This window comes from Kogia breviceps, chromosome 3 (assembly GCF_026419965.1).
Source record: "Kogia breviceps isolate mKogBre1 chromosome 3, mKogBre1 haplotype 1, whole genome shotgun sequence".
NCBI classification, from domain to species: Eukaryota; Metazoa; Chordata; class Mammalia; order Artiodactyla; family Physeteridae; genus Kogia; species Kogia breviceps.
This window is the reverse complement of record NC_081312.1, coordinates 180,163,846-180,191,762: the sequence shown is the minus strand read 5'-3', so window position 1 is coordinate 180,191,762 and position 27,917 is coordinate 180,163,846. Positions and strand designations below refer to the sequence as shown.

At 46.4% G+C, this 27,917-nt stretch overlaps 1 protein-coding gene and 1 long non-coding RNA gene across 6 annotated transcripts in view; one reads left to right on the top strand and one right to left on the bottom strand.

Moving 5' to 3' along the window:
• LOC131753659 (uncharacterized) overlaps window positions 1-1,180 on the bottom strand; it is a 71,828-nt gene extending 70,648 nt beyond the window's left edge. For both annotated transcript variants that reach the window (XR_010839901.1, XR_010839902.1), the window contains exon 1: window positions 1,120-1,180. This is a non-coding gene — a long non-coding RNA (uncharacterized lncRNA). The remainder of the gene's footprint in view (window positions 1-1,119) is intronic.
• On the top strand, window positions 8-27,331 carry SEPHS1 (selenophosphate synthetase 1). 4 transcript variants are annotated; one of them, XM_067030451.1, is made up of 9 exons: window positions 8-238; window positions 3,041-3,310; window positions 8,092-8,195; window positions 10,015-10,122; window positions 11,013-11,134; window positions 12,741-12,831; window positions 15,021-15,120; window positions 23,656-23,868; window positions 25,450-27,331. In XM_067030451.1, exons 2-9 carry the CDS (start codon window positions 3,118-3,120, stop codon window positions 25,662-25,664), a joined length of 1,146 nt encoding a protein of 381 aa, XP_066886552.1. In that variant the 5' UTR covers window positions 8-238; window positions 3,041-3,117; the 3' UTR covers window positions 25,665-27,331. The 4 variants fall into 4 exon arrangements, with proteins under 4 accessions (XP_066886552.1, XP_058915196.1, XP_058915194.1 ...); XM_059059213.2 differs by having other exon boundaries at window positions 13-238; window positions 10,980-11,134; XM_059059211.2 differs by lacking the exon at window positions 8-238 and adding an exon at window positions 798-1,075 and having other exon boundaries at window positions 10,980-11,134.
• The last annotated feature ends 586 nt before the right edge of the window (window positions 27,332-27,917 follow it).

Sequence of the window (27,917 nt, the reverse complement as noted above, 5' to 3'; positions counted from 1 at the left end):
CCCTTAAAGGCCCCTCGCGTGCGGCGCACGGCGGCCCCGTTCCCGGCAGGGGCCCGCCGAGCCAGGCCGAGCCCCCGCGGCGTCCAGGCGCGGCCCGGGGCCCTCCCGCCCTCCGCGCCGCCGCCGGGAGCGGCCTTTTTATTCAGGCGACGCTTAAGGGAGCCCGGCGGCGCCCAGTGCATTGTGGGAGCGGCGGAGTCCCGTTCGCGGGAGGAGGCGGAGGGCGCAAAGCGAACCGGTAAGCGCCTGGCTCGGGGAGGGGGGGCGAGACATCAGGCTTAAAGGGGAATATTCGTCCGCAGGCCCAGGGCGGCCGTGAGGATCCCCTCGCGGGCCGCCTGGGCGCGCCGGGAGCCGTGCACGGTCGGCGCTCTGCAGCGCAGCCTGGAGAGGGGCCGAGCCAGGGCTTGGTGGGGCCGCTTTAAAAAAGAAGCACCGCCCGCGCCGCCGCCGCCGCCGCCGCCGCGCGGGGCCGGGGAAGGAGGGAGGGAGAAGAGGGCGGGGGAGGAGTGGAGGGGGAGGGCGGCGACGCAGGGGTTAATTTTTTCGCCCGCCGACATTTTTGTGCGGCGGCGGCGGCGGCCCGCGCGCGCGGCGGGAGAGCCCAGCCCGGTGCCCGGGGCGCGGCGCGCGGCGCCTCCGGGCCCTCCCCGCCCCCCCCGTCCGCGCGCGCCCTCCCTCCGGCCCCGCGGGCGCAGCCTGACCCCGGGCGTCCCGGCCAGGCCGGCCCGCGAGCCGGGGAACCCGCCGCAGCCGGTGGGCCGTGCGCGCCTCACGCCCGCCCCGCGGCCTGGGCCGCGCGGTTCCCGCCGCTGCCGCCGGGACAGAGAGCGGGCGGGCGGGCATGGCCCCGCTGGCCGCCCCGCTCCGCCTTCACCGGGCCGCGCCGCACAAAGAGCCTGGGCCCGGGTGGCCTTTAAAGGCGGCAGCCGGGGATTTAAGGTGTCCCCGAGCGTTGCCCTGCACGCACCGGCCGCCGCCCCGACGTGTGCTTCCCGGGGGTGCGCAGCCCCTGCGCCCACGTCGCCGCGTCCCCTCCGTTGTTTATTTCCTAGGCTTGGGGACCTGGGGGGAGGTAGGTATCGGGCCGGGGCTGCCCCCTCTCCCGCCCCCACTTACCGTGCTCCCTCGGCTCTGCGGCCAGCTTGGCGCCCTCGTTTGAAAAAATTAAAACGTGGCCGAGAAGGAAAGGGTTAACCGTTGTTTTTAAATATTCATGTCATTGTTTAAAGGTGTAAACAGGCGGCTTCGGGGTTGGAGTCGACTGCATGTTATGCCAGCCCTCCACCATTAATTACTCCTTTCCTCACGTCCCCCTTCACCCCCCCCCCACTTTCTCATCCCGTCCAAAAAATGTAAGAATTTATTTTTTTTAGGATTCGGATGCGATGTGTGTGATTTACGTCCCTCGTTCCATTTGGAATTTTAAAACTCCTGAGTGCCTTTTGGGCTTAAGGTGTTTTAAACTTTTTGCTCTTAAAACCCTAGGAAGATTTAAAAGGAAGTTAGCCCCCTGAATTCCAAATGCCCTTCCCCGCCTTTTTTTTTTGGATAGGGATTGGAGGTAGGAAAATAACTGGATGCCTCGTGAGTTGGATTTTTTTTTTTTCCCCCTGGTAGGAGTGAGGCGGTGTTAAGTGCGAGGCATTTGGTGAGGAAAGGACTGTTGTTTTTATTCCAGACCCTTCCAAGACAAACTGCTATTGGACTTTTCCTAACTCTAAAATGGCTTCAGAATTCCCAGCTCCATAACTTAGCTCTCCTGGCGCCCTCCTTTCGGACAGGTGGTTTTCTTGGAACGTCGGAAGGTTTACTCCTTTACGGTTGTAGATTTCAAACGGAAATCATTGCTCACCCCAAACATGGTTTTGTAAAGACAGTTTGGATTACTGCCCAAACTCAGGCTCTTGGAGATTTATTTTAAATGAGTGATGGGCTTCGCAGGGGATCGGAAACTCTATAAATGGGAATTATGTTCTTAATGATAAGTTTTATAGGGGAAACTGACCCTAAAAGTTGGGGTGTCTGTAATACTATGCCCAGTAAACTATCAGTCTGGAAGTTTTGTAAACCTCGGGAGCACGTGGAAGGTTTTCATTTAGCCCCAAAGGCTTCAAGCTTAGAAAAGTTTGTTCCAGAAGCTTCCCAGTGGTACCCAGTACCATAAATGCTAGTGATTTAGTACAGTTTATTTTATCACTGTAGGTCTGCAATGAAACAGTAATGAGCAGTAGCATATTTTATCAATGATGTGTGTGTGTACTAGTTTGTTGGGCGGGGTGTTTGCTTTCTAGGAAATAGCACTGAATTAAAACATCAGAAAACTTTCCACTGCTCTCTTGTAGAAAATGAGCCTTGCTGTGTTAAAACAGCCATTCGAGTTTTCAAGTTGTGTTCTTTAGAGAGGCTTCCTGTTAGTTTTGGATCATGTCGCGTACTTCTGGCTCAGTGAAAACCTGTTTTTCTAAAACTGAACTCAGCATCGTAAAGAATTTCATCAAATGCATATCCACCAATGTCCTTTTCACCAAAAGTATCTGTCAGGCAGATTATTTTTCTTTGTGAGATAGCAAAAGATGGCAAAAGGTCTTCCTGAGAAGTCACTGTAGCCAGGGCGTTTAATTTCTAAACCATAGTACTTCCTGGTTGATAGGTGAAGTGACTGGTTTATCTGTAATGCTGCCACAGCTAGAAGAACGTTTGGGACTTTTTACTCAAGATGGCACTGTGTCCTGTCAGCTGGCCCATAGTTCAGTCTTCCTTGCAGCCCCTCAGAGCCACCATTATAACAGCACAGACATCAGATCTCCTTCCATGGAGTATGTCTCTAATGGTACAGTCACCTTTAAAATGACTTCTAGCTTAAGCATCACTGTGACAAACTATTGTGGTCCCAGATGGCTGTTTCCCTGTGGTCTTGGTGATTGCAGCCCATTTCATGTTTACTTTTCACTGTCATGTATTCACTCACTAGATTCTTGGCGGGTACTGGTAAGAAGAACTCTCTTAATGGTGTCTTTGTGTTTCGGGTGCTACCCAGGTGGATCTGTAAAGAAACCAGCCGCGTAGGAGAGGGAGGGGAGGAACCCAGCGGTGAGGTGTGTGCGCCCAAGAACCATGTCTGCGCGGGAGTCCTTTAACCCGGAAAGTTATGAATTGGACAAGAGCTTCCGGTTAACCAGATTCACTGAACTGAAGGGCACCGGCTGCAAAGTGCCCCAAGATGTCCTGCAGAAATTGCTGGAATCCTTACAGGAGAACCACTTCCAAGAAGATGAGCAGTTTCTTGGAGCAGTTATGCCAAGGCTTGGTATGTGAACCGCTGTTTCTTTCATATTTCCCGGAGTAGAGCATCTTGGCTGCAATGTAGTCAGAGAGTCAACAACTAGATTTCTCCTCCCGTGTTGCCTTATTTTTTCTTTTTTTTTTTAAGTTTCTGCAAGAAGGATTCAAAGAGCGCGAAGCAATGGTAACTGTTACCTTATTGTAACTTATTTGGAGGAAATACTTGAAAAACATGAAGAAAGTGCTCTAACCATTTTTAAGCTGTTACTATGCGATTGAGACAACTGTATTACAGTAAAAGCGTTTTTTATTAAAATAGAGTAGGAAAGGTGTCCGTGCGGGGCACCTTTAAGCATCATCGTGCAGGACTGGGAGAGCAGTGCCTGGGTTGGGGGGAACTCGGGGTTCCTGTGCAGCAGGCGTTGTTTGAAAAGCTCCCATGGGGAGGAGGGAGACACAGCAGGCGAGAACACTGGACGGGGTCTGGACCCCAGGACAGCATTTGGACTTGAGAGCCGTGTTTCCTTGACCCAGTTCCTGCTGTCATTAGTGGTTTGCCTTTTCTCAAACACAGAGCTCAGAAAGAAATTCTAGGCTACTGGGATGCTGTTTGTTAGCTTCTCTCGTGTGCTTTGTTAAGTACATGATGCAAGACTGTGATCACTTTGCCTTCTGAGTGTTTGACATGTATTCTAGGAGTTTGTGGGTGTTTTGTAAGTTACGGTGTATGAGTTGATCAGCTTTCTTACATAAGTTTTGTTTTTTTTTAATTTTTTTAACATCTTTATTGGAGTATAATTGCTTTACAATGTCGTGTTAGTTTCTTTTTTTTTAAAATTTATTTATTTATTTATGGCTGTGTTGGGTCTTCGTTTCTCTAGTTGCTGCGAGCAGGGGTCACTGCATCGTGGTGCGCGGGCCTCTCACTATCGCGGCCTCTCTTGTTGCGGAGCGCAGGCTCAGTAACACATAAGGTTTTAATTGCATTTCTTTTATGGTCGCGTTCTGTCTTACAACATTGGTTTGGAACCTAGGGTACTCCTTTCTTTCCTGATGTATAAAGCAGATAAATGCAGAGTTGCTTTGAGTGGGAGAGAGGAAAATTCACACCCTGCGCTCTCAGGGTCTGTAGGGCTTGCAGGAGCTCAGTTAGAAAATTGTCCTCACCTACCTGATGTCTCAGCATGGAGAAATACCACATGAATGAGGTGGAGTGGATGTCAGCTTGCTTGTCAAGAAATGAGAATATACTGAGAAAGCTCTTAGATAACTTTGTCGGGAAAGGTAAGCTACCAAATGGGCAAAGACAAATGCAGTCAAAACCTCATGGATAAAGTAATCATTCTCCTCTGTAACCGCCCCCGTTGACTTACTGAGCAGTCCAGGGTACTCAGGAAGGCCGGGTAGCCCGTTCCCTGTCACTTGGTGGGGGTCACATCCACATCTTCCAATTCCTCCGCCCCCATACTGCTTGTCATCTGGTTTGTAACTTCAGACGTGTTCATGGAGAGAGGAGCTGCATCAGCTGTAACTCAGCAGTGGCAAAAGGGGACAGATGTCGACAGCAAGGGTACAGGCAGGAGAAAGAAATAAATGTTACTCGGTGCAAGTTCGTAACCCTCCTGAGCCTCAGTTTGCCCATCTGTAAAATGGGGTAATAATACTCACTGTTTGCAACTGTTTTGAGTACCAGACATTATCCGTGTATGTGTGTATATGCACCATGTGCATCTGTACCCATATACATAATACTTGTGTATGTGTGTATATATGTATGTTTATATAATGTATACACACAAGTCTGTTGACTTGTTTTTAAAATTTTTTTTCTAAAAGACTGTCATATTTCCTGGATTCTAAGGATGAACCGTAACAGTTGTTAAATATACACGTTTATTAAATGTATTCTAACTAAGGAAATGTTAAGATGAGTGTGTCTTAGTACTTGGCACCTCTGTTGCCTGATGCTTAAGAGCTGCCGTGTGTTGATGGCTGCTGGCAGTGGGGGTAGAGTGATGATTTGGTTTTTGTTTTTAATTTTAATTTTGATGGACAGTTTCAGTCTTGCTGAAACCTAGAATTCCCCGTGACCGCCCACTGATGATTTACATACACCCTGCTCGGTCTGGTATTTGAGGCTCCCTCTACTCTGGCATTTATCTGCCCTCTGACTGGACTGTCCCTCTCCCTCTCAACTTGATACCCTCATTTGCAAGGCCCATGGCCTGTCCCATTCTCACCCTCTCTCTCTTCCTTTCTTGCAATTTGGTAGGTGATTTGTAGACCAGTCACTACAGACCAGTGCTGTCCCAGAGAAAGATGAGGTGAGCCACCTGGGTCATTTAAAATTTTCTAGTACAGATAGTTCCATAAAAAAAAAAATAGAATCAGGGGAATTGAATTCTAATATATTTTATTTAACCCAGTATATAAAAACTATAATTTCAGTACATAATTACTGTAAAACATTGCTAACAAGACGTTGGTTTTTCTCAGTACTAAGTGTTGAAAATCGAGTGTGTGCACTTGCAGCGCATGTCACTTTGGAATGGCCCCGTCTCACATGCTCGGTAACCGCACGCGGCTGGTGGTTCCCACGTGGACAGCCCTTGCCCCTCCTTCTAACCCGGAGTGGTGTCCTGGTGGAGAGAGAGGGCTTGTGGGTGATGGAAGCTTCTGGTCAGCCCCAGGAGCCTGCTGGGCAGTCACGGTTCACATGCTCTGATGCTGGGAATCAAGAGAAATTCACTGCTTCACAAACCAGAAAGACTGAATTCCAGCTTAAGATTCCCACATTGCAAGACATTTAAAGCTAACTTTCAGCAACTCCTTTTAGTGTCTCTTTCAATAGGCCTATAGTTTATATGAAAATCTAAAACAAAACAGTATTTCTTGCCTCTTTTCCAAAGCGAACGGTAATATACTTGGAATAGATACCAGCTGTTGGAATGATCTGTTTGGGGAGCAGAGTCAGTATGAGTTTAGCTGCGGTTCTCGCCCTGTTCCCTCGAGTGCTCTAGAGCATCGTTAGAGGGCACGTCTGCATGCACGCATCGTTGACATGAATTATCACACACTTTCTGATCACTGGTAAGGAGCGTTCCATTGTCACAGACGTGTGAGACTTGCCATCCTGAAGCAGAGTCCTCCGTTCCCTAACTGGATCTTCCACCAAGAGTTTCTGCTTTGCCCTCTAGTGTAGTAATAAAAAATCAGCCTGCCATCATCACAGAGTGATCTTTCACTAAACTTGATTTTATTTTAGTGTTAGTAATAATGGATTGGGACTTGACACGGTGCTGGGGTAGTTGTGAAAGAAAGCTCACGTGTGATCCTCTCTGTGTGACTCGGGCGTGATTTATTCTTACTCCGTTTGAAATTCTGAATCCAGAAGGTAAACATCTGCCTGCTTCCTTTCCTACTTCATGGGATTTGTCCTTTGCTTTTGGCCATTGGGCTGCAAGGTTGACATACTTCCTGAGGGCCAGAGGGCATCCTCTTGAGAGAGGTGAGGGCAGGAAAGCACTCCATTAGGCTTACCTGGTGAGAGGCCAGTCTGAATTTGAAGTGTTTGCATTACAGGTAATTTTTTTTAAAAAATGTAGCCTGCAGTAGCTAGTCTTGACTGTTTCTAAACTGATTTCAGGAAAAGGGAACTGTTTCTAATTAGCTCGTCAGTTGTCTGTTATCTTTCTAAATGTTTAGAAACAACTTTTAATAAGTTGAAATATATCCCATAGGCTTGTTAAGCAAATTTTTCTTTCCCTGCTCATTAAGTTAGTAGAGGTGACATAAGTTTCTCATGAGTGTAATGCATGGAATTTTAAGTTTTCTTGGGAGCCACAGTGTTTATGTACATGCTTGATTGGAATCAATGAATACTTGTTCTAGCTTTGTCCTTTTCTTCTTTCCTTCCTTCCTTTCTCTCTTTCTTTCTCCCTTCCTTCCTTCCTTTCTTATTTTTGTCATTTTTGACTAAAATGTAGTATAATAGCCTTTAAAAATTTTTTTATTTATCTATTTTTGGCTGTGTTGGGTCTTTGTTGCTGTGCGCGGGCTTTCTCTAGTTGTGGCGAGTGGGGGCTACTCTTCGCCACAGCGCATGGGCTTCTCATTGCGGTGGCTTCTCTTGTTGCGGAGCACGGGCTGTAGGCACGCAGGCTTCAGTTGTGGCACGTGGGCTCAGTAGTTGTGGCTTACGGGCTGTAGAGCGCAGGCTCAGTAGTTATGGCGCACAGACTTAGTTGCTCCGCGGCACGTGGGATCTTCCCGGACCGGGGCACGAACCCGTGTCCCCTGCATCGGCAGGCGGATTCTTAACCACTGCGCCACCAGGGAAGTCCTGTAACAGCACTTTCGTGTGTGTAAAATATTTTACAGATTTTCTTTTGGAAAAACAGAATGATGCCCAAAGATATGCCCCTAGGTAACTATGGAGAAGACCACCCAGGTTCCATTTGTGCTGTTCTCATCTTTACAGAAGTTCTTTACGGTGCCAGTCACATGCTACGGTAAAACACAAAGGAAAATTTCTGCTCAAGGCATCGTTAAAGTCTGAAAACGGTACCATGTTGAAGTTGAGTCTTCATGACTAACAGATTTGTGCTCTCATTTTCTATCTTCAGCTAGTTTTGTCTCACGCTTATGTCAGTTATGCTTCTTGATAGGACACACATTGCTTTGTTGGCGGTGAGCAGTGTTCCGTAAGTGTCCTGTGCAGCACCCTTCCTGTTCGGAACACTGCAGGTGCAAAATGACATGGCTCTTGCTGTTGACTTTTGGATGATGGTGACCCCCTCTTTGCAGGCATCGGGATGGACACCTGTGTCATTCCTCTGAGGCACGGCGGCCTTTCCTTGGTCCAAACCACAGATTACATTTATCCCATCGTCGATGACCCTTACATGATGGTAAGTTGAACCGACGTGTTCTTACATCTGGAACTGCTTACTCGTCTGGCTTTGGGTGGTGGCTGGGGCTCTGTTATCCTTGGGTGGGTTTTTTTGTTTTCGTCCTACACAAACTGCTCCCGTCCTAGCCCCGCCCTCACGCCCGTGGTTGTGGCTCTGAGCTGGTCGACCCTTTGCTCACGCTGGGCGCCGTGCATGAGGCAGGCAGCTAAGGCGGATGGGGGGCGTCCCCTGCGGCCCCCGTTCCTGCCTGCGTGTCTGTGCCAGGACACCTGTGGTCTGTTAAGCGCGTCTGTTGACTGATGTGTTTGCGGTTTACTTCTTTATTTCCTTGTACTTTTCTTCCTTTGACGTTTGTAAACACCACGCTCCTGTGTTTCACCGTCCTCTGCAATAGGACTGGTCGTAGATGTCTCTGTCCGGAAAGAAAGAGCTTAGCATCTCACCACCATTAAACCTTTCCGTCTCTCCTGATTCTGGCCACTCCCCTCGCCGTGTCTTATCCCACTGATCACGCCGTGCTCAGACACCCCCTCCTGCTCATCGCAGGGTTGCTGCCAGCAGCCCCTCCTCCTTCCCGGCTGGACCCTCCACCCTGGCAGCTCGGAGGAGCCGATGAAGAGACTGGCGCCATCCTATCGCCAGCAAGTGCCGGAGGCCCTTCCTCGTGCCGAGGGCACTGGGGTCAGCCACGCGCGTAGGGCCCGAGGCGGGGAGCGCTGAAGGAGGGGAGGGAGCGCTCCCGCGACAAGCGCGCTCGCTCCCAGAAACCCGCTTCGCGCCTCTCCCCTGGCGCAGCGCTCCCGAGAGCCCGCGCAGGCCGCTCGCCGGTGTCCCGCCTGTGCGGGGGCCCAGGTGGCTGGAACCGGAGCTCATCCTCTGCCAGCACCTCGTGGAAGGAGGCGAGTGCCCACACAGGAGGGGCAGCAGCCGCTGCAGCCCGAGCCTGCGGTCGGCGCCTCCCCGCTGCTGCCCACGCCGCGCCTGTTGCCTCGAGTGGGTCACAGGAGGCGGTCAGGCTCCCCGCCGGCCAGGACGTCCTCAGACAACATAAACGGGCAGTGAAACGGCCGCTGGAAGTGACAGTAACTTGTGCTGTGATTACCCTTACGTCAGAAAGAAGAATTGGTCGTTTTCTCCTTTACCGTCTAGAGAAAGGCAACTTCAAAAAAATTTTTAAATGTCTGTTGGCAGTAGAAAATCTTTATTACCACGTTTCTGTTGAGTACTGTTTCCGAGTTCCTCAATAAAACCTTACAGTTTACTGGGAAATGCTTCCCTTTGTCTTTAGAAAACAATCTGATTTCAGGCCTAGGTGTCGTTTTATTTCTTCTTTTTGTTTCTCAACCAAGATGGTTTTCCTGTTTGTCTCGTCCAAGAAGCTCCCCAGATTTCTCCGTCTAGGCGTATAAAACCCATCTTCTCTATAACCAGTAAAGGTGACATTTTTAAGGATCTGCACGGGAGAAGCGGCGGCTCCACGTCTCCTTTAGCACAGTCGCTTCCCGGCACTTTCACTCCGGCTCCCCTGAGACCAAGCACTCCAGGCCTTTCCCCGACATCTCCGCGCGCCGCTCCGCACCCAAATAAATTGCAGGCTTCTCCCTAAGGTTTAGAATGGGAGAGGGCCTGGGGCGGGGGTGTGCTGCGTGAGGCGGGAGAGGCGGCGGCGGGAACGCCCGAGCGCGGTTCTGAGAGACGGAGGAAGGGCGGAGAGCCTGTGCGGCGCAGAAGCCGGGGACCACGCCCCGGAACGTCCCCTCCTGGGGGCCCCGGAAGGTCCCCCGTGGCGCCCGCTCACGTCTCCCCTCTCTTCCAGGGCAGGATCGCCTGTGCCAACGTCCTCAGCGACCTCTACGCCATGGGGGTCACAGAATGCGACAACATGCTCATGCTCCTTGGAGTCAGCAATAAGATGACCGACAGGGTAAGCGAGGGCCGGCCCGGCTGCGGTCCTGGCCCTTGTCGGGTCGGCCCTCCTCTCCCGCTGGGGAGTCAGCCTGTCCGAGTCCCATCCGCCCTCTGCTCTTTGGCAGTCGGCAGCGAATTAAAATAGGCTGGCCTGTTGGTGTCTCCGTCCCCACCCCTGCTTCCGCTTCTCTCTCCTGCGCAAACCGAAGCCAGCACGTTTGCGTCTGTGTGTTGTGGTGACGTTTAAGCCGCGGTAACAGCACCTCCGGGCCGGGCACCCGCCTCTTCGCTCGCGGTTGGCTGGTGACGTAGACGGTGGTGGGGCTGGGGTGCCCTGTGCTCCCCGGGCTAACCCGCTGGCATCTGTGGCCTCGTTGCCTGACCTCTTCCTTGGCCCAGAGGTGAATTCCCGTTTAGATGATTTTTGACAGGTAGTCGGTTTCGTCCCTGCCAGAAGTTTGCCCTGCTCATAGGACAGAGCATTCAGCAGGCCCTTCTCTGCCCTCACAGCGTGCCCTCGGGCCGCTGCTTGTACGCAGACACCCGGAGCGGGCGCGTGGGCACGCGTTAGCTGGTCACGGGGTGGCTGGGGACCGTTCGGAGAGCTGGCTCGGGTGTAGGGCAGTGCTGTGCGCCCGGCCCCTTCCGCTGTTTGCTCCTCTGTTGTCTGGGCTACATTCGCGTTGTGACCGAGGGCCTCTTCCAACTCCTGATAAAAGGGCTACCATGTGAGCTGTTCCCTGCCCCTTTGGTAAACTCTGAGGGCTTCCTGCAAGGCTTTTATGATCTTTTTATAACTACAGGTGTAGACTCTCTTGTCTGGATTTTGAACTGAATGATGTGACTTTTAATTTGTGTCCTTTTAAACCGTAGGAAAGGGATAAAGTGATGCCCCTAATTATACAGGGTTTTAAAGATGCAGCAGAGGAGGCCGGAACATCTGTAACCGGCGGCCAAACAGTGCTAAATCCCTGGATTGTTTTAGGAGGTGTGGCTACGACTGTCTGCCAGCCCAACGAATTTATCATGTAAGTTGATTTTGGTTTCATGTCCCCTGGCCAGGTTCTCTCTCTCTCTCTCTCTCTCATTTTTAAAAAATATATATTTATTGAGATACTGATTCACGTACCACACAGTTCACTCACTTGAAGTGTTTATAAGCTCAGTGGCCTTTGGCGCAGTCACAGGGTTCTGCAGCCCTCACGAGAGTCGCCTCCACGACACTCTTACTGTCCCAGTGAGACGTGCCATCCGCCCCCTCGGCTGTCACGCCCCACCGCCAGCCCCCATCTCCATGCTGGCTTCTTTCACTTCACAGAATATTTGCGTAATCTTTTTAAGGTGCATCCCTTTTGCAGCATGTATCAGTACCTCATCCCTGTTTATAAAAAGTTTTAGATTTTTTTTACCGAAGTATAATTCATATAACAAAATTTCACATAACATGAAATTTAGCTTTTTAAAGTACGCAGTTCATTGGTTTTTAGTATTCACGAAGTTGCGCGACCATTACCACTACCCAATTCCAGAACACTTCGGTCTCCCCAAGAAAGAAACCTTGTATCCACAGCAGCCACTCCCGGCTCCCTGCCCCCCATCCCCTGGAAGCCACAGATCTGCTTTCTGTCTCATGGATTTGCCTGTTTTAGACATTCCATATAAATGGAATCATGCAACATGTGATGTTTTATGTCTGGCTTCTTTCACTTAGCATGTTTTTAGGGTTCATCCATGTTGCATGTGTGTCACTACTTCATTCCTTTTTGTGGGTGAATAACATGCCATTGTATGGACAGACCACAGTTTATTCATCCCGTCACAGGTCATGGACCTTTGCGGTATTTCCCCCTGTGGTGAGTGACGCTGCCGTAAACATTCGTGCGCGAGTTTCTTGTGTGGATATCCATCCCAGTTCCCCGGGGTAGATACCTAGGGACTACTGGGTCATGTGGTAACTGTTTAAGTCTTTCTGCTTTTAGGGCTGCCTTTTTTAGTATTTGCCTTCTGTCTTTAAGACAGGGACCAACCAGGGACCCTGTGTACCAAGTAGGAAACTTACTGGTCATAACTCTGAGTTTGAAACATTGATGCTGAAATCACCAAAACATTAGACCCACGGATTCTAGCCAAATCCCACATCCTGAGAAATCCCACCTGCATCTCTATCATATAAGTGATTGTAAAAGAGAGAGAGAGAGAGAGAGAAAGGAAGGAAGGAAGGAAAGGGAGGGAGGAAGGAAAGAAAGAAAAAGAACAACGGTTTTTGTTCCAGAAGTCTTGTTGCCTCAGAACCCTGGTGGGTCTGTTGAAAAGTACACAAGAGCGTGGCTGAATCAGGGCCTGATGAGGCCTTTGAAGACTAAGCGATTTGCTTTTTTGGGAAACTGATAAGTCACTGGCCTAAGTGTTGTCGAAGTCCATGGCCTCCATACTTTTCATTCAGTGTTTTCGTCAGTCATCCTAGTAGTAAACGGCAAAGCTCTAATGCATGGCATTAGCTGGCTTAAATATAAGTGAGTGTTTGCAAACACACATGTGGTTTTACCAGCCTTCTCTTTCTCCTGTTTAACCGACAACGATGAACTTACCTCCTCGGTTGATTTGACAAGGACCTGCCTGTGCTCTCTTCTTCAGGCCAGATAACGCAGTGCCAGGCGACGTGCTCGTGCTGACCAAGCCCTTGGGGACGCAGGTGGCTGTGGCTGTGCACCAGTGGCTGGACATTGTGAGTGACCTTGACCTTCCGGTGTCAGCAGTGCGGCTTCTAAAATAAGCTCTTCTCGTTTTAGTACCAGGGAGTGTGCTGTCCATCTGGGCCTTCAGAAATCCTGGGAATTGTCCCTATTCTTCTATTAGATCCAGGTTTCATGTATTGAATGCTTGAAGTAGGTCATCCCCTGCTTGGGGTTCAGAGATAATCCATAACGAGAATTTGGAGGACAGTGAGTGTGGTTTATCTGTTCATTTGGTGCTGAGATGGGTGTGTCTTTCATACTTAAACATCACTAAAATATAATACAGAGGAGGCAGTTCCCTGGCGGTCCAGGGGTTAGGACTCCGCACTTTCAGTGCCGAGGGCCCAGGTTCAATCCCTGGTCGGGAACTAAGATCCCGCGAGCCATGCGACGGGGCCAAAATAATAATAACACAAAGGACAATGTGTGCAAGGTTTGATATTTCAGGTATAAATAAGGCCAGGCTTATTGACAGTTTTAAATTATTTTAGTCATGAGTTTTTTGGTCATTTCTGGTTGCTTGTTTTGTCTTTTTTTGTTTGTTTGTTTGTTTTTTGCGGTACGCGGGCCTCTCACTGTTGTGGCCTCTCCCGTCGCGGAGCCCAGGCTCCGGACGCGCAGGCTCAGCGGCCATGGCTCATGGGCCCAGCCGCTCCGCGGCACGTGGGATCCTCCCGGACCGGGGCACGAACCCGTGTCCCCTGCATCGGCAGGCGGACTCTCCACCACTGTGCCACCGGGGAAGCCCTGTTTTGTCTTTTTAAGCTAATTAGTAACTCAGAACATGTTGATAAATAATTATGTCGTGGAGAAAGCATCTAGAATATGAAGATATTTATCCTGAGTCACTTTTCAAGTGAGCTATGATCAGTCGTTCTTCATTTAAGACTTTTCATTGCCATAACAACTCAAAAATTAATATGATTATGGTATATTCTCACATATCTCAATGCTTTTAATTTCTACAACTGTCATCTGAAACCATCAGTCCTGAGAAACAACTGAAAGAGAACAATTTTATGTTATTCACCAACCAGGTATATCTTAGCTTGACCAACAGAGCAGAGAAAATGTCTTAAGGAGGCCACATTCTTTAGTTATTTTTCCCTTCTCATCCAGTGAGGATGGGGAGATTTCCCATCAGGTGTGCTCACCGGTGAGTCGGACCACAGGGCTTTTATAGGGCAGTAAAATCCAGAGGTGCTTTCCAGTGCGACTGCCCAGGTGAGGCAGCGGGGTGTCCAGGAGGAGGGCTCTGGGACCTGTCTGTTTGTCCCGCCCCCAACTTGACACTGCCTTTGCTTTTTTTAACCAGTTTCTTAAAGATGCTCAGAATTGGAAAAAGCAAGTTTCAAAGACAAAGTAACAGCACAATACCCTTCATAAAGGCCGGAAGCAACCCAAGAGTATTGTTTGGGCATCTGTACATACGAGGACACTATTTTTTGAAAGGCAGGGAAATGACATGTATAAAATTCAGAATCATTGTAACCTCTGGGGGACAGATGGGGGCAGGGAGATAAGGGAAGGACGCAGAGATAGACTTGCGTTACTTGTTGGGCAGTCGATACTGGGTATTACCAAGAAAGGAGCAAGCGGACGAACGCTGGCTATTAAAATGGACCGTGACGACTGTGTGTCATGAGCTCAGCGTCGTGATGCCCGATCCTTTGCAAATCAGACTGAGGAAGAAGGGGGAAGACGGCGGTCTTTCAGGGGGTGCGCCTTGTGGCCACCCGTGCCGCCCTCATAGCTGATACAGTTGGAGTCGTTTCCCATTCGTTTGTCCCTCAAGAGGACTTGATCCCAGAATTCAGGGAAAGTCGGTAAGAGTATACATTACGTGAAAAATGAAAGCCATCCGCTTACTAGGGGAGATGGAGAAGAGAACCCAAGGACATTCAAAACTGTCTTGCTGGTTTCAAGTCTGCAGTACGCTGCAGCGTTTGACTACTGACGTGTGGCCGAGGACAGAGACGGTGCCAGATGATACGTCTCACGGCCACCGAAAGCAGTAGTCACGGGGAAGAGTTAGAAAACGGAATGCTGTGTGCAGAATTAGGGAAGCAGAACTCCCCAGAAGGTGGCTAAGGAAAAAATACGCTCCTTCAGAGGTTAGAAACAAAGACTGATCAGGTTTTTTCTCTCTTTGCTCCCTCACCTGTGTTCCTGTCATTAGCCTGAGAAATGGAATAAAATCAAGCTGGTGGTCACCCAGGAGGACGTGGAGCTGGCGTACCAGGAGGCGATGATGAACATGGCCAGGCTCAACAGGACAGGTGCGGCCAGGGCTCGCCTCGCAGGGTCGGCCAGCTTTGTGAGCAGGGCCAGGACGGGGGGCACTGGGCTTTGTGGGCCACAGACAGTCTCAGTGCATTGGTTTCCTTTTCCCCCCATGGCTCTTTTAACACGTTTTTTTTTTTAAAAAAAAAAAAAACAGAAAACAAAAACCCCGAATACATTCTTAGCTGGAGGAACTGGCCGTGGGCCAGGTTGGGCCAGTGGCGGCAGAGCCCCCTCTGTCGGTGCCCAGAGCACCGGTGGGACCCCAGCTCTGTCGCGTGTGCTCGACGGGAGCGTGGGGTAAACGTGACTCACCTTAGAGGAAGTAAATGGCTGGCCACTTGTGCGCTAGGTCAGGTGGGGAGGCCACGAGCGTTTGTCCCCAGCCACTCCTCTCTGACCTGTGCGTCGGGAGTTCTCCGGGGCACTGCGCCTGTGCCAGCGTCTGTGTCCCCTCTGGCTTAGAATCGCTCACCGTGGGGACCGTGCCAGGCACCGGGGAGGAGCAGAGAAGTATGGATGAAGTCATCAGTTCACTTTCTGAGTCTATGAAATGGAGAGCTGGGGTCACATTTTCTCTCTGTTGCTTTGAAGTCTACATTCTTGTGATTATGGGCAGCATTGAATTCCTCTGCACCCCAATAAAAATAGAAGAGAAGTTTATACAGCATGTTTTCAGAAATACTTTACATTTAAAGTGTTAACCTTGTCATATTTTTAGTTCCCAGATTTGTGTATATAAATGAGTAATGACACTCATGCCATAATTTTTTCTTGACATTTATTTCTAGTTCTAGCTTCTTAATACTGATTAGAAAGTAATAATAATAGTAGTGGTTACCATTGATTTGGTAGTTATTATGTACCAGGAACCTGACATATTTTCTCATTTAATTCTTCCGACAACCTTATCAAGGTAGCTACTATGCTCATTTCACAGGGAGGTTAAGTAACTTGCTCAAGGTCACACAGCTAATCAATGGGGACCTAGGATTTGAAGCCAGATACGCTTTTAATGCTTTGAAACTACTGCTTATAATGCCTTTACGTGTTATATTCTATCCTTTTCTTAATGATTTAGTAAGAAATCAAGGTCATCTCCACAGTCTTTGTGCATAGTAATTGAACCAGTACTTCTGCACCATGCTAAGAATCTTAAAAGCAGTTTAAAATAAAAAAGGAAAGTTCAGGAAAGGGCCAGAATTCATCTTCTGGGAAGCAGCAAGGCTTGCCAAGGGACTCACTTGATGCAGTTTAAGCATCTTACAGTTGATTTTTATTAGCGTTCATACCTGTATAGAAAGCACCAGGTATATTTTATAATTAAGAAAGAAGCCCTTGTTGGGTGTCTTTGAAGTCCTAACCTCTGACCAGCCAGAGGAACCCTTTCTGGAAAAAGCATCTCTGTGGGTCGCTCTGTACAGAGGATTTGGAAGCAAACCGGCATTTAGAATGTGAGCTCCAGGAGGGCAGGGAGCTCTGTTTTGTTCACTGCAGTGTCCACAGCACTTGGAAGAGTGCAGGACACACCACAGGGGTCATTGAATCTGGATGGAGGGAGTGAACTCTGTGCTCTACCCCTTCTTTTGGGTACTTCATGGACATCTTTTTAACAGTCCTGTGAATTGGATCCTGTTTTTCCTCCTTTGGCTGAAAAGAAATACATGTGAGAAATACACGCAGATCTATTCTCAAACCCAAATCTGTCCAACTTTATAAAGGCCACTGTTTATCCCACTTGTTCCATCTACATAAGCCTGTGATAGAAATTGGTACAGTTTTTTTCTGGAAATATCAGTTCTCTTCCTCATCATTAACTGCATGTTGTATTTAAGGACCTGGGTTTGGGTTGAGTGGCACCCTATTTTGGAACTTTGAAGATACTTGAAGACGAAGTTCTGGATGAAGTTCAAAAATCTTATCCTAAAAAAAGTCCCTGCTTATTTAGTTACTCAGGGTTCCCTGAGCCAGCAGTCAGAAATCTCATCCTTCCCCTTCTACAACTTACCCCAAATGACTCTGAACCCAATATATGTAATACTTAAGCCATGAAGTCTTCAGTTATTTAAAAAGAAGAAGAAATTTGACTGTTGAACAGGGGATCTCAAAAGATCTTCTCCGAAACTCTGATTTTAAAGTCACTTTAAAGTATGAAAAGAGGGCTTCCCTGGTGTTGCAGTGGTTAAGAACCCACCTGCCAACGCAGGGGACGTGGGTTCGAGCCCTGGTCCGGGAAGATCCCACATGCTGCGGAGCAACTTAGTTGCGGAGCAACTAAGCCTGTGCGCCACAACTACTGAGCCTGAACTCTAGAGCCCACAAGCCACAACTCCTGAGCCCGTGTGACACAAGTACTGACGCCTGCGCACCTAGAGCCCACGGTCCACAACGAGAAGCCACTGCAATGAGAAGCCCTCGCACCGCAACAAAGACCCAACGCAACCAAAAATAATTAATTAATTAATAATTTTTAAAAATAAAAAAAATAAAATGCGAAGAGATTTTTTTCCAACATCTGCCTTTCCCACCTTCTTTATTAAAAATTTTTATTAGATACAGAGTTGATAGAAAAGTTACTTTATAAAATATGTGCAGGGCTTAAGGAACAGCAGTACAGTACCCATGTGTCTACCATCTCATGTGAGAAAGAATGTGGCCTTACAAGCCCCAGGGGCCCCTCCCACACCCAGCTCGGGGAAAAGGGGCGACGCTGTTCTGAATCTAACGTTCATTCTCGTGTTTTAAACTGTTTTTGCCACATAGCCTTGTACCCTTAAGCAATAAGTTAGTTTTGCTTTATTAAATCACACCTGTGTCTGTTTTTTGTTTGTTTTTGTTTTTGCTGTTTTGTACACTGTTTAACACTCCTGAGTGTCATGCCTGGTGTGTGTAGCTGTATTTCATTGTTTTCACCGCTGTATAATCTTCCACTCCGTGAGTGACTGCGGCTGAGAACTTCTGGTGCACACGTGTAAGAAAGAGGGCAGTACTGCCTCAGCTTTTCTAGAAGGTGCTAAATGATTCCCAGAGTGGTGGTATACCACAGTTTTTGAGAATATGCTACATTTTAAAGATTCTTTAATATGTTTTCTCTTCCTGTTTATTTTCTATAGTTTTTCTACTGTAAAAAAAAAAATCATGCTAACTATAGAAAAGTTTTCAGAAAATGAAAAAAAGGAGAGAAAAAACATTGTTCATAATCCCACCAGCCGAAACCAGCTTCTGTTAATATTTTTATGTATTTTTCCAGGATTTTTTCCTTTGGTTGGTTGGTGGTTTACCATCTTATTGTTGATGTTGTAAACTAATGGTTAGCATACATTTTACTTATATTTGGAATTTGCTTTTATTCATTTAATATCATTAAATTCTTTTTTCCATATTATATAATCCTAGTACACATAATGTTTACTGGCTAGATGTTCTACCAGAGTGATATACCATAACTAAATTACTTTTTTGCCTACTTTTGAATAATTTATTTTGAGATCAAATTTTTTAATAATTTTTTTCCTGCATTCCAGGACTATTTCTTTGGCAATATTCAACATTAAGTTGAATTGTAATTATTTAATTCTGTGTTCTCAGATGTTCTCATCGCTTACAACCAAGGCTTTTCATTCGTATTTCTCTTCCTGTGCCGTTCAAAATGTCTAAGGAGTCTTTTTCCTTTTTTTGGTCCTTCAAATTAAGTGGTTTAACAATAAGAAAGTAATTTGTAATGGATTTATTTTTACCCATGTGGGTTATTAGTTTGTTTATAATTTGAGCATTTAAGATTCCCCATCCTTAAGTTGTAGACATTGTTGGTAGGGATACAGTATGGCAGAACACTTATGCAGGAGTGTTTGGTCACACCTAGCAAAATTCCGTGCATGTTTATTTTGACCCAGAAGTCCTGCTTCTATGCGTCTGTCCCAGAGCTACAGTGGCCAGAGTATGAAATGACATGTGTACAAGGCTATTCGCTGAAGCACTGTTTATAACTGCAAAAGAAGGAAACAGTTCAAATGTCCATCACTAGGTGACTGGATTATCTCATCTCTGTGCACAGGGGAATACTATACAACTATAAAAAAGGAACAGGAAAGCTTTATTACTAGGGAGCTATCTCTAGGATATGGCCAGATGAAAAAAGCAAAGGACAGAGCATGTATAGCATGCTACATTTTGTATGTTCATAAATGAATATGAAGTAATAGTATGTATTTTATACTTTCAAAAAGAAACAATGGAAAAAATAAATCATTAATAAAAATTGTTACATATAAGAGGGAATAGGGAGGAAGCAGACCCTCTCTGAACATACTTTGTTTTTTAAGTTTGACTTGGAAATAAATGTTTTATATAGTTTTCTGTACTTACAAGCTAAATTAAAAGAGCATATTTTACAAATCCAAACCAAATTTTTTTAAGGTCGTTCAACATATTTCTAAGCTAGTGGCAAAATCACATGAAGAATTATTTCAAATCACTTTGAGCCTGGTAGTTTCAGGGCACATCCTCAGAACAAAAATCCACAAAAATATTTCACTGTCATCAGTGGGTTTGTGTTTGTGAGAACGTTGGTATAGTAAGATAAATAAGTTAATGTAGTTAGGAACAAAGATTTTAAGAATAAGAGAGAAGTAGTAAGATCAAAGAAGCTAAGTGAAATCTGTAATCTTTAATTCGGAATTATCAGTGTGAACTCAGGATTTTTTTTTTTTCTATAAAAATGTTTATTTCCGTGCCTATTGAGAAGGCCTAGAAGTAGTGACAACCAGCAGGCCTGAAGTCCCAGTGCCCAGATTCCTTTCGGAAAGTTAATGTTTTCCACTAAAAAGTGCCAGGACTCACTGGGGAAATGGCAGATTCCAGTTCTGGGACAGGAAGTACAGAAGCTAAGCCTGGACTTGCTGTGCCTGAAAGCGGTGGCACTGTCAGTGACTGGTGGGGTCGTGTCACTTCCCCACAGCTTGAAGGGGCTCCCACCCATCACAGTGGAGAGGGGGGTGCAGTTTGAGTATCAAAGACAAGAGTGACCATATCAAGTATCTAAACAAAGGATAATTAAAACTTTTTTGGTCTCCTTGGAAGTTGCTAGGGCACCAACTTGTTCTGAAATAAAAGGAATCAACCCCTTATTTTACCTGTTTTATATGGAGTGTATTTCAGGGAAACCATATTTTCTAGAACATTCTTTATAGACGTCACATCTAATAATCACAGGAAGAATGATGGAATTACAAAATTGCCATTTTTGCTGCTCCCTTGATTTAATGAACCTCAACAGCAAACATCAGTGGCTGCTAAAACCTTTTGGTGAAAGGTTCTCGTTGAGATAGTCCCCACCCCCACGAAGTATTCTTGCCAGCAAAAAATGAACCTGAGTCTCTTGGAGCCTTGGTCCTAAACACCAGTACAGGAAGTCAGGAAGATGGTAGGACATGTCAGCATCGGGGAAGATCACCACATCCATAATGCAGGAGATGCCACAGAAAAAAATGGCTCAGTTTCCACAGATAAATGACATGGGGGGAAAAGGAGGGGAAACTGTTAAAAATTAAGAAGTTTAAGAGAGAACAATCAAATGTATTAATTTTGTTGGTGTGATAATGATACTGTGGCTATGTTACAAGTTCTTTTATCTTTTAGAGGCACACATGGAAATATTGTATGTATAGGCGAAGTGATATGATTGGGGTTGGCTTTAAAGTCGCCCATGCCCCGGACCCTCCACACCCCCCAACAAATGGGCAGGAGTAGATGAGGCCCCAGAAGAACGGTGCTGATGGTTGAAGCTGGGTATCGTTGGGTACGTGGGAGTTCGTTGTGGGCTGCTACTCTCTCTACTTTGTGTTTCGTTGAAATTTCCGTAGTAAAAATTAGCAACAGTAATTCCCCATACAGGGAAGAAGTGGTAATCAGTACCTTAAAAACTGAATCCCTCTTACTGACTGTAGGATTCAGTGGGTCCTCTTGTCTAACTGTGGTCCTCAAAGCTTGTCTAGGATGGCATTGGGAAGAGCCGAAGTGCAGGTCTTGGCTTTGTTAAATGTCATCGGCTGCCCCACTGCACCAGGTGCAGGTGTGTTAATAGGATGGGCCGTCCTACTTGCTTATCTAGCACCATGGACTAGAAGGGTCGATTCTCCTCTCTGCGTGTGTCGTTGAGATTGCACCCAAGTAAAAGAGATCTTGGTCTAAAGAGAGGAAATGTACCCCAAAAAGGCATTCACCCCAGAGTACTTCTGTAAACACAGGGCATATTTCATTGCAAAATTAGCCTTTCTGTTACTCTTCCCCCTAAAATGAAATACTTAGGTGTGACTAAAATAAATATGTACAAGCTCTATATGAGGAAAACTACAAAACTGGTGAAAAAAATTAAAGGTGTAAATAAATGGAGGTATTCCACGCACATGGATAGGACTCGACAGTATCAAGATGTCAGTTTTTCCCAACTATAGGAGTAATGCAATCCCAACTAAAATCCCAGCAAGTTATTTCGTGTCAACAAACTCATTCTGAAGTTTATATGGAGAAGCAGCGGACCCAGAACAGCCAACAGTGTCGAAGAAGGGCAGGTTGGAGGACTGACACTTTGCAACTTCAAGACTTCATATAAAAGCTGCAGACATCAAGACAGTATGGTGTCGGTGAAAAAAGAGACAGATAGATCAGTGGAACAGAATAGAGAGCCCAGAATTAGGCCCACATAAGTAGAGTTGAACTGCTCTTTGACAAAGGAGCAAAGGTAATTTAATGGAGAAAGAATCTTTTCAACAAATGGTGCTGGAAAAAAACTACACATCCACAGGCAAAAAACGAATCTAGACACAGGTCTTAAACCTTTCACAAATATTAACTCAAAATGGATTGTAGACCTAAATGTAAAATGCAAGACTGTTAAACTCCTAGAAGATAACATAGAAGAAAATTTAGGTGACCTTCAATTTGGTGATTACTACTGAGATAACATCGGAAGCACTATCCATACAAGAAAAAATTGACAAGTTGGACTTCATTCATATAAAAAAACTTCTCGGTGAAAGAGAGAGAGGATGAAAAGACAAGCCACAGACTAGGAGAAAATCTAAATCTTCACAAAACACGTCTGATGAAGGACTGATAATCCAGAATAAACAAAGAACTCTCAAGACCCAACAATAAGAAAATCCAATTAAAAAACGGGCAAAAGATCTGAACAAGACACCTCACCAAAGAAGGTACACAAGATGGCAAATAATCATATGAAAAGATGCTCCACATCGTACGTCACTAGGGAATTACAAATTAAAACAAGACACTCCCCCACGTCTACTAGAGTGGCTAAAATCCAGAACACCGAATGCTGTGGAGTATGTGGAACAGTGAGAACTCGTTGATTGCTGGTGGGAAAGCAAAATGGTACAGCCACCTGGGAAGAGAGGTTGGCAGTTTCTTACAAAACTAAATCTACTAATATCCAGCAGTTGTGCTCCTTGGTATTTACCCAAATGAATTGAAAAACTCCAGTCCACCCAAAGACCTGCACACGGATGTCTGCTGCAGTTTTATTTATAATTGCCAAAACTTGGAAGCAACCAACAAGTCCTTCAGTAGGTGGTGAACAGATAAATAAACTGGTCCATCCAGACCGTGGTATTGTTCAGTACTCAACAGAAGTGAGCTATCAAGCCATGAGAAGATACGGAGAAACCTAAGGTACACATTACTAAGTGAAAGAAATCAATCCGAAAAGACCAAATATTGTGTGATTCCAACTCTGACATTCTGGAAAAGGCAAAACTACGGAGACAGTAAAGAGCTCCGTGGTTTCCAGGGGTTGGAGGAACGGGTTGGGTGAAAAGGTGGAACACGGAATTTCTAGGCAAGTGAAAATACTCTGCATGATACTTTAATGACCGATACACGTGATCATACATTTGCCGGCACCCGTAGACTGTACAACATCAAGAGTGAACCCCAGTGTAAACTGAACTGGAGTTAGTAATAACGTATCAATACCAGTTCATCACAGCAGCGCGCTGATGCTGGGTGTTAATGCAGGAGAAACGGGGTTGGGGGACACCGTACGGCAACTCCCTGCACTTCTGGTGAATTTTCTCTAACCCTAAGATTACTCCAGAAAACTAAAGTTTTATTTTTTTTAATTAAAAAATAAAAAAGATTAACCTTTTAGACATCAGGAAAGTACCTTGAATTTAGGTCAGGCAGTCTTAAAAGATCTTGTTCTTTGATTTTAGGTGAGTTTAGACAGGTTTACCTTCTGTTGAGATAGCATTTCCTCTCTACAGATATTTTAGTTTACTGGGAATTTACCGTTGGTTGAAGCTGCTGTTCTGAGTGGTTCAAATTGAACTAGGAAACCACCTTTCAGAATTTCACTCCAGGTTTTGTTGATTTCACTTTCATCCTATGCTGTTGCCGACCAATTAGGAGCTTTGAGATCAAAGCATATGTGAGATTTTGAGTTGAGGAAGGGTGTTTTCTCGGGGTCTCCATTCATGACACCAGACGGTAAAGGCTCCTCTGTCCTCTGGCAGCGGCGGGACTCATGCACACGTTCAACGCCCACGCGGCCACCGACATCACGGGCTTCGGGATCCTGGGCCACGCACAGAACCTGGCCAAGCAGCAGAGGAATGAGGTGTCCTTTGTGATTCACAACCTCCCAGTCCTGGCCAAGATGGCGGCTGTGAGCAAGGCCTGCGGGAACATGTTTGGCCTCATGCACGGGACCTGCCCAGAGACATCAGGTACCAGGGCCGCAGGCCGGGCGAGGGTTAAGCAGGGAGCCCCGTGGGACGTCCCCGAGGAGGAGGAAGCCAGGTCCGGGAGCTGGACACCCCCCAACCCCCTAGGAGGTTTTGGCTGCAGGGGTTCTCAGCCCCCTGCAGCGTCTCCTGCAGTCCTGCCTGTGATGAGCAGTGTCGTTTGCAGCCCAGTGTTTGTGTGTTTGGTGATGGGATGGGAGGGAGCGAGGGCGGATATGGGGAGAATAGGTCATCGTTCAGTTTCCTTTGACAACTCAGCATTTTAAATAACCCACGGATCCATACGTTACATTGAAAGGCTGTATTTTTTCCTTGCAAAAAAAAGTCTAAAATCGCTGTTTTGAGATGAGACAGTATACTGTGTCTCCAAACTACCAATTTTTTTTGTCCCTTTTTTTTTTTCTCTCTTCTCTTTACCTTTGGATCTCTGTTTCATCTTTTCAGTCCCCCCCGCAACCCTCTTTTCTCCCCCTAGTTTCTTTTACTTCTTATTTTATTTTTTCTATAACTCAGTACTTTCCCTACCCTGGTAAAACAGTTGAATCATCTGGGCATTAAGAAAAAATACTCATGCCTAGACTGGACCCCCCCTAGGAAACGTAATTTAAGTCAGCCTGGGGTGGGCCTGGTTGTGAGAAATTCTGACCCTCAGAGGCCAAGACCACAAAGGCCCACCCACGCACCAGCCCTTTAGGGGGGCCTGGAGTCGGCAGTAGAGAGGACCCTGCCACTTCCTGGCCTTGAAATAGATACGAAATCCATTTCCTAGAAATAAGCTCCAGGAGGGCAATTGAACTGCTAGTAGAACAGCTCCTGCCGCCTGGAGGGCATGGAATCAGTTGGAATAAACTAATGAATATTCCCAACTAATGCAACCTGTCATTCAAATATGAGAAGTTTTTCCTTTTTTGTAGAAGTGTAGTATATATTTTTTCCTGATTTGTGTTTCTTCTACTTACAAATGTATGAAATATTCTGGCCTAGCTACTCAAGTACCAATGAAGATTTCTTTTCATATATCTTATACTTTTTCCATTTTGAAGATAATGACAGAACCAGTGACAGAACCAGATACTTTGAGGCACGCACACTTTCTTTCTGACCTTAATTTTTAACTTAAAAAATATATATATATATATATACATACACCAAAAGCCTTTTTTTTGTAAAATGAGGACTCCATGTAGAGAATCAAATAGAAAAGGAGAAGTTCTCTTGTTTCTAAACAATCCTTTCAGCGCAGCCTGGAAAAGATAGCCTCCACGTATATCACTGCGCCTCAGACACCTCACTCCTGCCTCCACAGCGTCAGATGATTCTCAGGTGGGGCGTTGTCATGATTTAAAGTTTGTTGTGTGTGTTTTGAAATACGGTAGGAGCTCACCAAGGGGCTGCCTCGTGGCTCCGCAGTGCGCCCCGTGGAAGAGGCGGAGGCAGTGCGGCCGGCTTCTGCGTAGAATGTAGCTCGGTGCGGACGTTTTCTAGGGAGAGAGTGGCGGGGGGACTGCAGATGCGGCGTCACCGTTCATGGTAACCCTTTTGTCTTTTTTTCCCCTTTGCCAGGAGGCCTTCTAATCTGTTTACCTCGTGAGCAAGCAGCTCGGTTCTGCGCAGAGATAAAGTCCCCCAAGTACGGTGAAGGCCACCAAGCATGGATTATTGGGATCGTGGAGAAGGGTAACCGCACGGCCAGGATCATAGACAAACCCCGGATCATCGAGGTCGCGCCACAGGTGGCCACCCAGAATGTGAACCCCACACCTGGTGCCACCTCTTAATCTAGGCCGAGGCAGCTGTGTGGTTTTGTTTTTAAATAGCTCTATTTCCTTTATCATCATTTCAATTAAAGACTATAAACAACAAAGAAAAAAATCTCATTGTGTCTACACATCTGGTGACCTTAGGTCGATTTGTGAGTGGATGCAATTAATCAAATAAAATCCATTGCCTTTTTTTCCCGTTACATTAACTGAAGATGCACCTGATCTTGAGGCAGCTTCTGAGTTGAGAATTATATTGTTATCCAATACTGTTGATTCATTTTGAATCTTTAGACACTTATCTCTTGCCGAGTAGGCTCTTTTTAAAGGTGCTTTCACGTAGCACAGACATTACCCAGTGTAGTGTCAAATAGCAGTTTGTGTCTTTGCAGTTTGTGTATATTTATCATTATCAGTCTGACCCTTTCTGAAGTGTCTGGAATGGTATTCTGGAAAGACGGAATTGGTGAGTGACAAAATGGTATCCCAGTGGCGAGAGGGTTGCATGAGGCCCTTCGAGTCTTCTAATTCCATAGCATCTCTTTGACCCAAGAGTGCATTCAGTTAAACCAGGCAAGTGCTAAACTCTGCATGGGAAGCACTTTGAAGACAAAAAAGAAATGTTAACTTCTGTTTTTTGTAGCCTTCCTAATACTTCCAGTGATATCATTAGCTGTTTTCTTTATCAATAGCAAAAAAGGACACTTTCTGCAATGTAATTACATGTTCGATAGCACAGCAAGGAACTGCCCTCCGAAAGGGGGTTCATGTATAATACTCATTTACAAGTCAACATATAATTAGCTACACAAATAATTTTTAAATATAATCAAAAATAAAGACTGTTCTGTGGATAGTAGTGTTTAATACATTTTATATTTTGTACGGTGATTTCAGGCCTTTTGATTTCTTAAAATCAGCAGCTGTTCAGCCTGACCCGCAGCATTATTTTGTCCTTCGCGCCAGTACTTTTCCGTGCACGCTTCCTGTGATCTGTGTGGAAACGCGTATCGCCAGCTGTGCAGCTCGGACTTCAACTTGTTGTTCAAATAAATATTTAATTTTTTTTATTGCTCTTGTATAATCAGATGCCCCTTTTAGTATTATTTTAGAAGCATCGGGAGGGTTTTGGCTAAAATACAGTTTATTGGGGGAAAACTAGATTTTAGTTTTATAAAACTTTTAAGTCTTTCACGGGACCTATATTTTCTTGAGGTAAATTTTGTAGTTCTAGAACAAATAGGCAATCTAAAAAGGTGTTTATTGGTGTTAACTTAAAAACAGAGGCTTCCTTATACTTTCACCTACGGAATGAGTAGGAGGGGGCTCCTGTCCTCAAGCACAAGTGCACTGATTCCTCACGTGTCTGCGCTGGAAGCTTCTGAGCGCTTCCTGCCTGCGGGCGCCGAAGCCGAGAGAGCAGCCAGACTTCTTGCCAAAGGAAACCACCACCTGGGAGGCAAAGCCCTGGAAGAGGCTCCACCCCGGATGCGTCCTTCTTCAGGGGCCAAAGTGCAGCCTCTTCGCACGTGTTACTGGAACTCAAGCCATAAGTTCGGTGCGCGGGACCGAGGGGCTGCCGCAGAACTGAAATTAATTGGACGTTTTATAGGAATTGAAACCCATGTTGGTCCTCGAAAGCTACAAGCAGGTGGTCTGCAAAATAAAATGTGTTGGAAACCTGAGTAAGAGAAACATACTGTTGGGCTTTTTTTCTTTCTTTAAAAATACAGGCGTGACGGCTAAATCTGAACCACTTTCAGTGTTGATCATTGTCTTGAATACTGATGGTTTCCCTGGTGGCAGGTCTGCCGAGAGGAAGTGAGCCGATTGAATGATGCGCTTGAGGAAGTCATCTTCGTGAAGATTCGTGTTTGTAAAGAGAAAATGCTGGGTACTTAGAAGTCCGCGTAATCGAGGAGGAAGAACTGGGCTTTACAGGGGTGTTTCTTAGAGAGCGAGTCCACATCACACCTGCATCAGAATCACCTGGGGATGCTTGTCCCAAACCGTTGGGCCCACCGCAGGCCAACAGCATCAGAATTCGGGGGGTGTGGGGCCAAGGAAGCCTGCTTAAGTGAGCGCCCTGCATGGCTAGGAACATTCGTTGCAGAGGCGCCGGGGGGTCGTGGGGGAGACCTTGCTTTAACCACACGCTTTTCCGGGAATCTTCCAGTCCTGACCGTTCTGTTTATTGACATCCGGGTCCAACAAAACAAAACAAAAACCCCCAAGTTATCTTGCACGTTCTTTGAAGAATCAAGTGATTGT

Coding starts and splice junctions, on each gene's coding strand:
- SEPHS1 (XM_059059213.2), top strand. CDS start 3,118: ATGTCTGCGCGGGAGTCCTTTAACCCGGAAAGTTATGAATTGGACAAG. Junction 10,123..10,979: donor GCAATAAGATGACCGACAGG/GTAAGCGAGGGC, acceptor TTTAAACCGTAG/GAAAGGGATAAAGTGATGCC. Junction 15,121..23,655: donor GGCCAGGCTCAACAGGACAG/GTGCGGCCAGGG, acceptor GTCCTCTGGCAG/CGGCGGGACTCATGCACACG.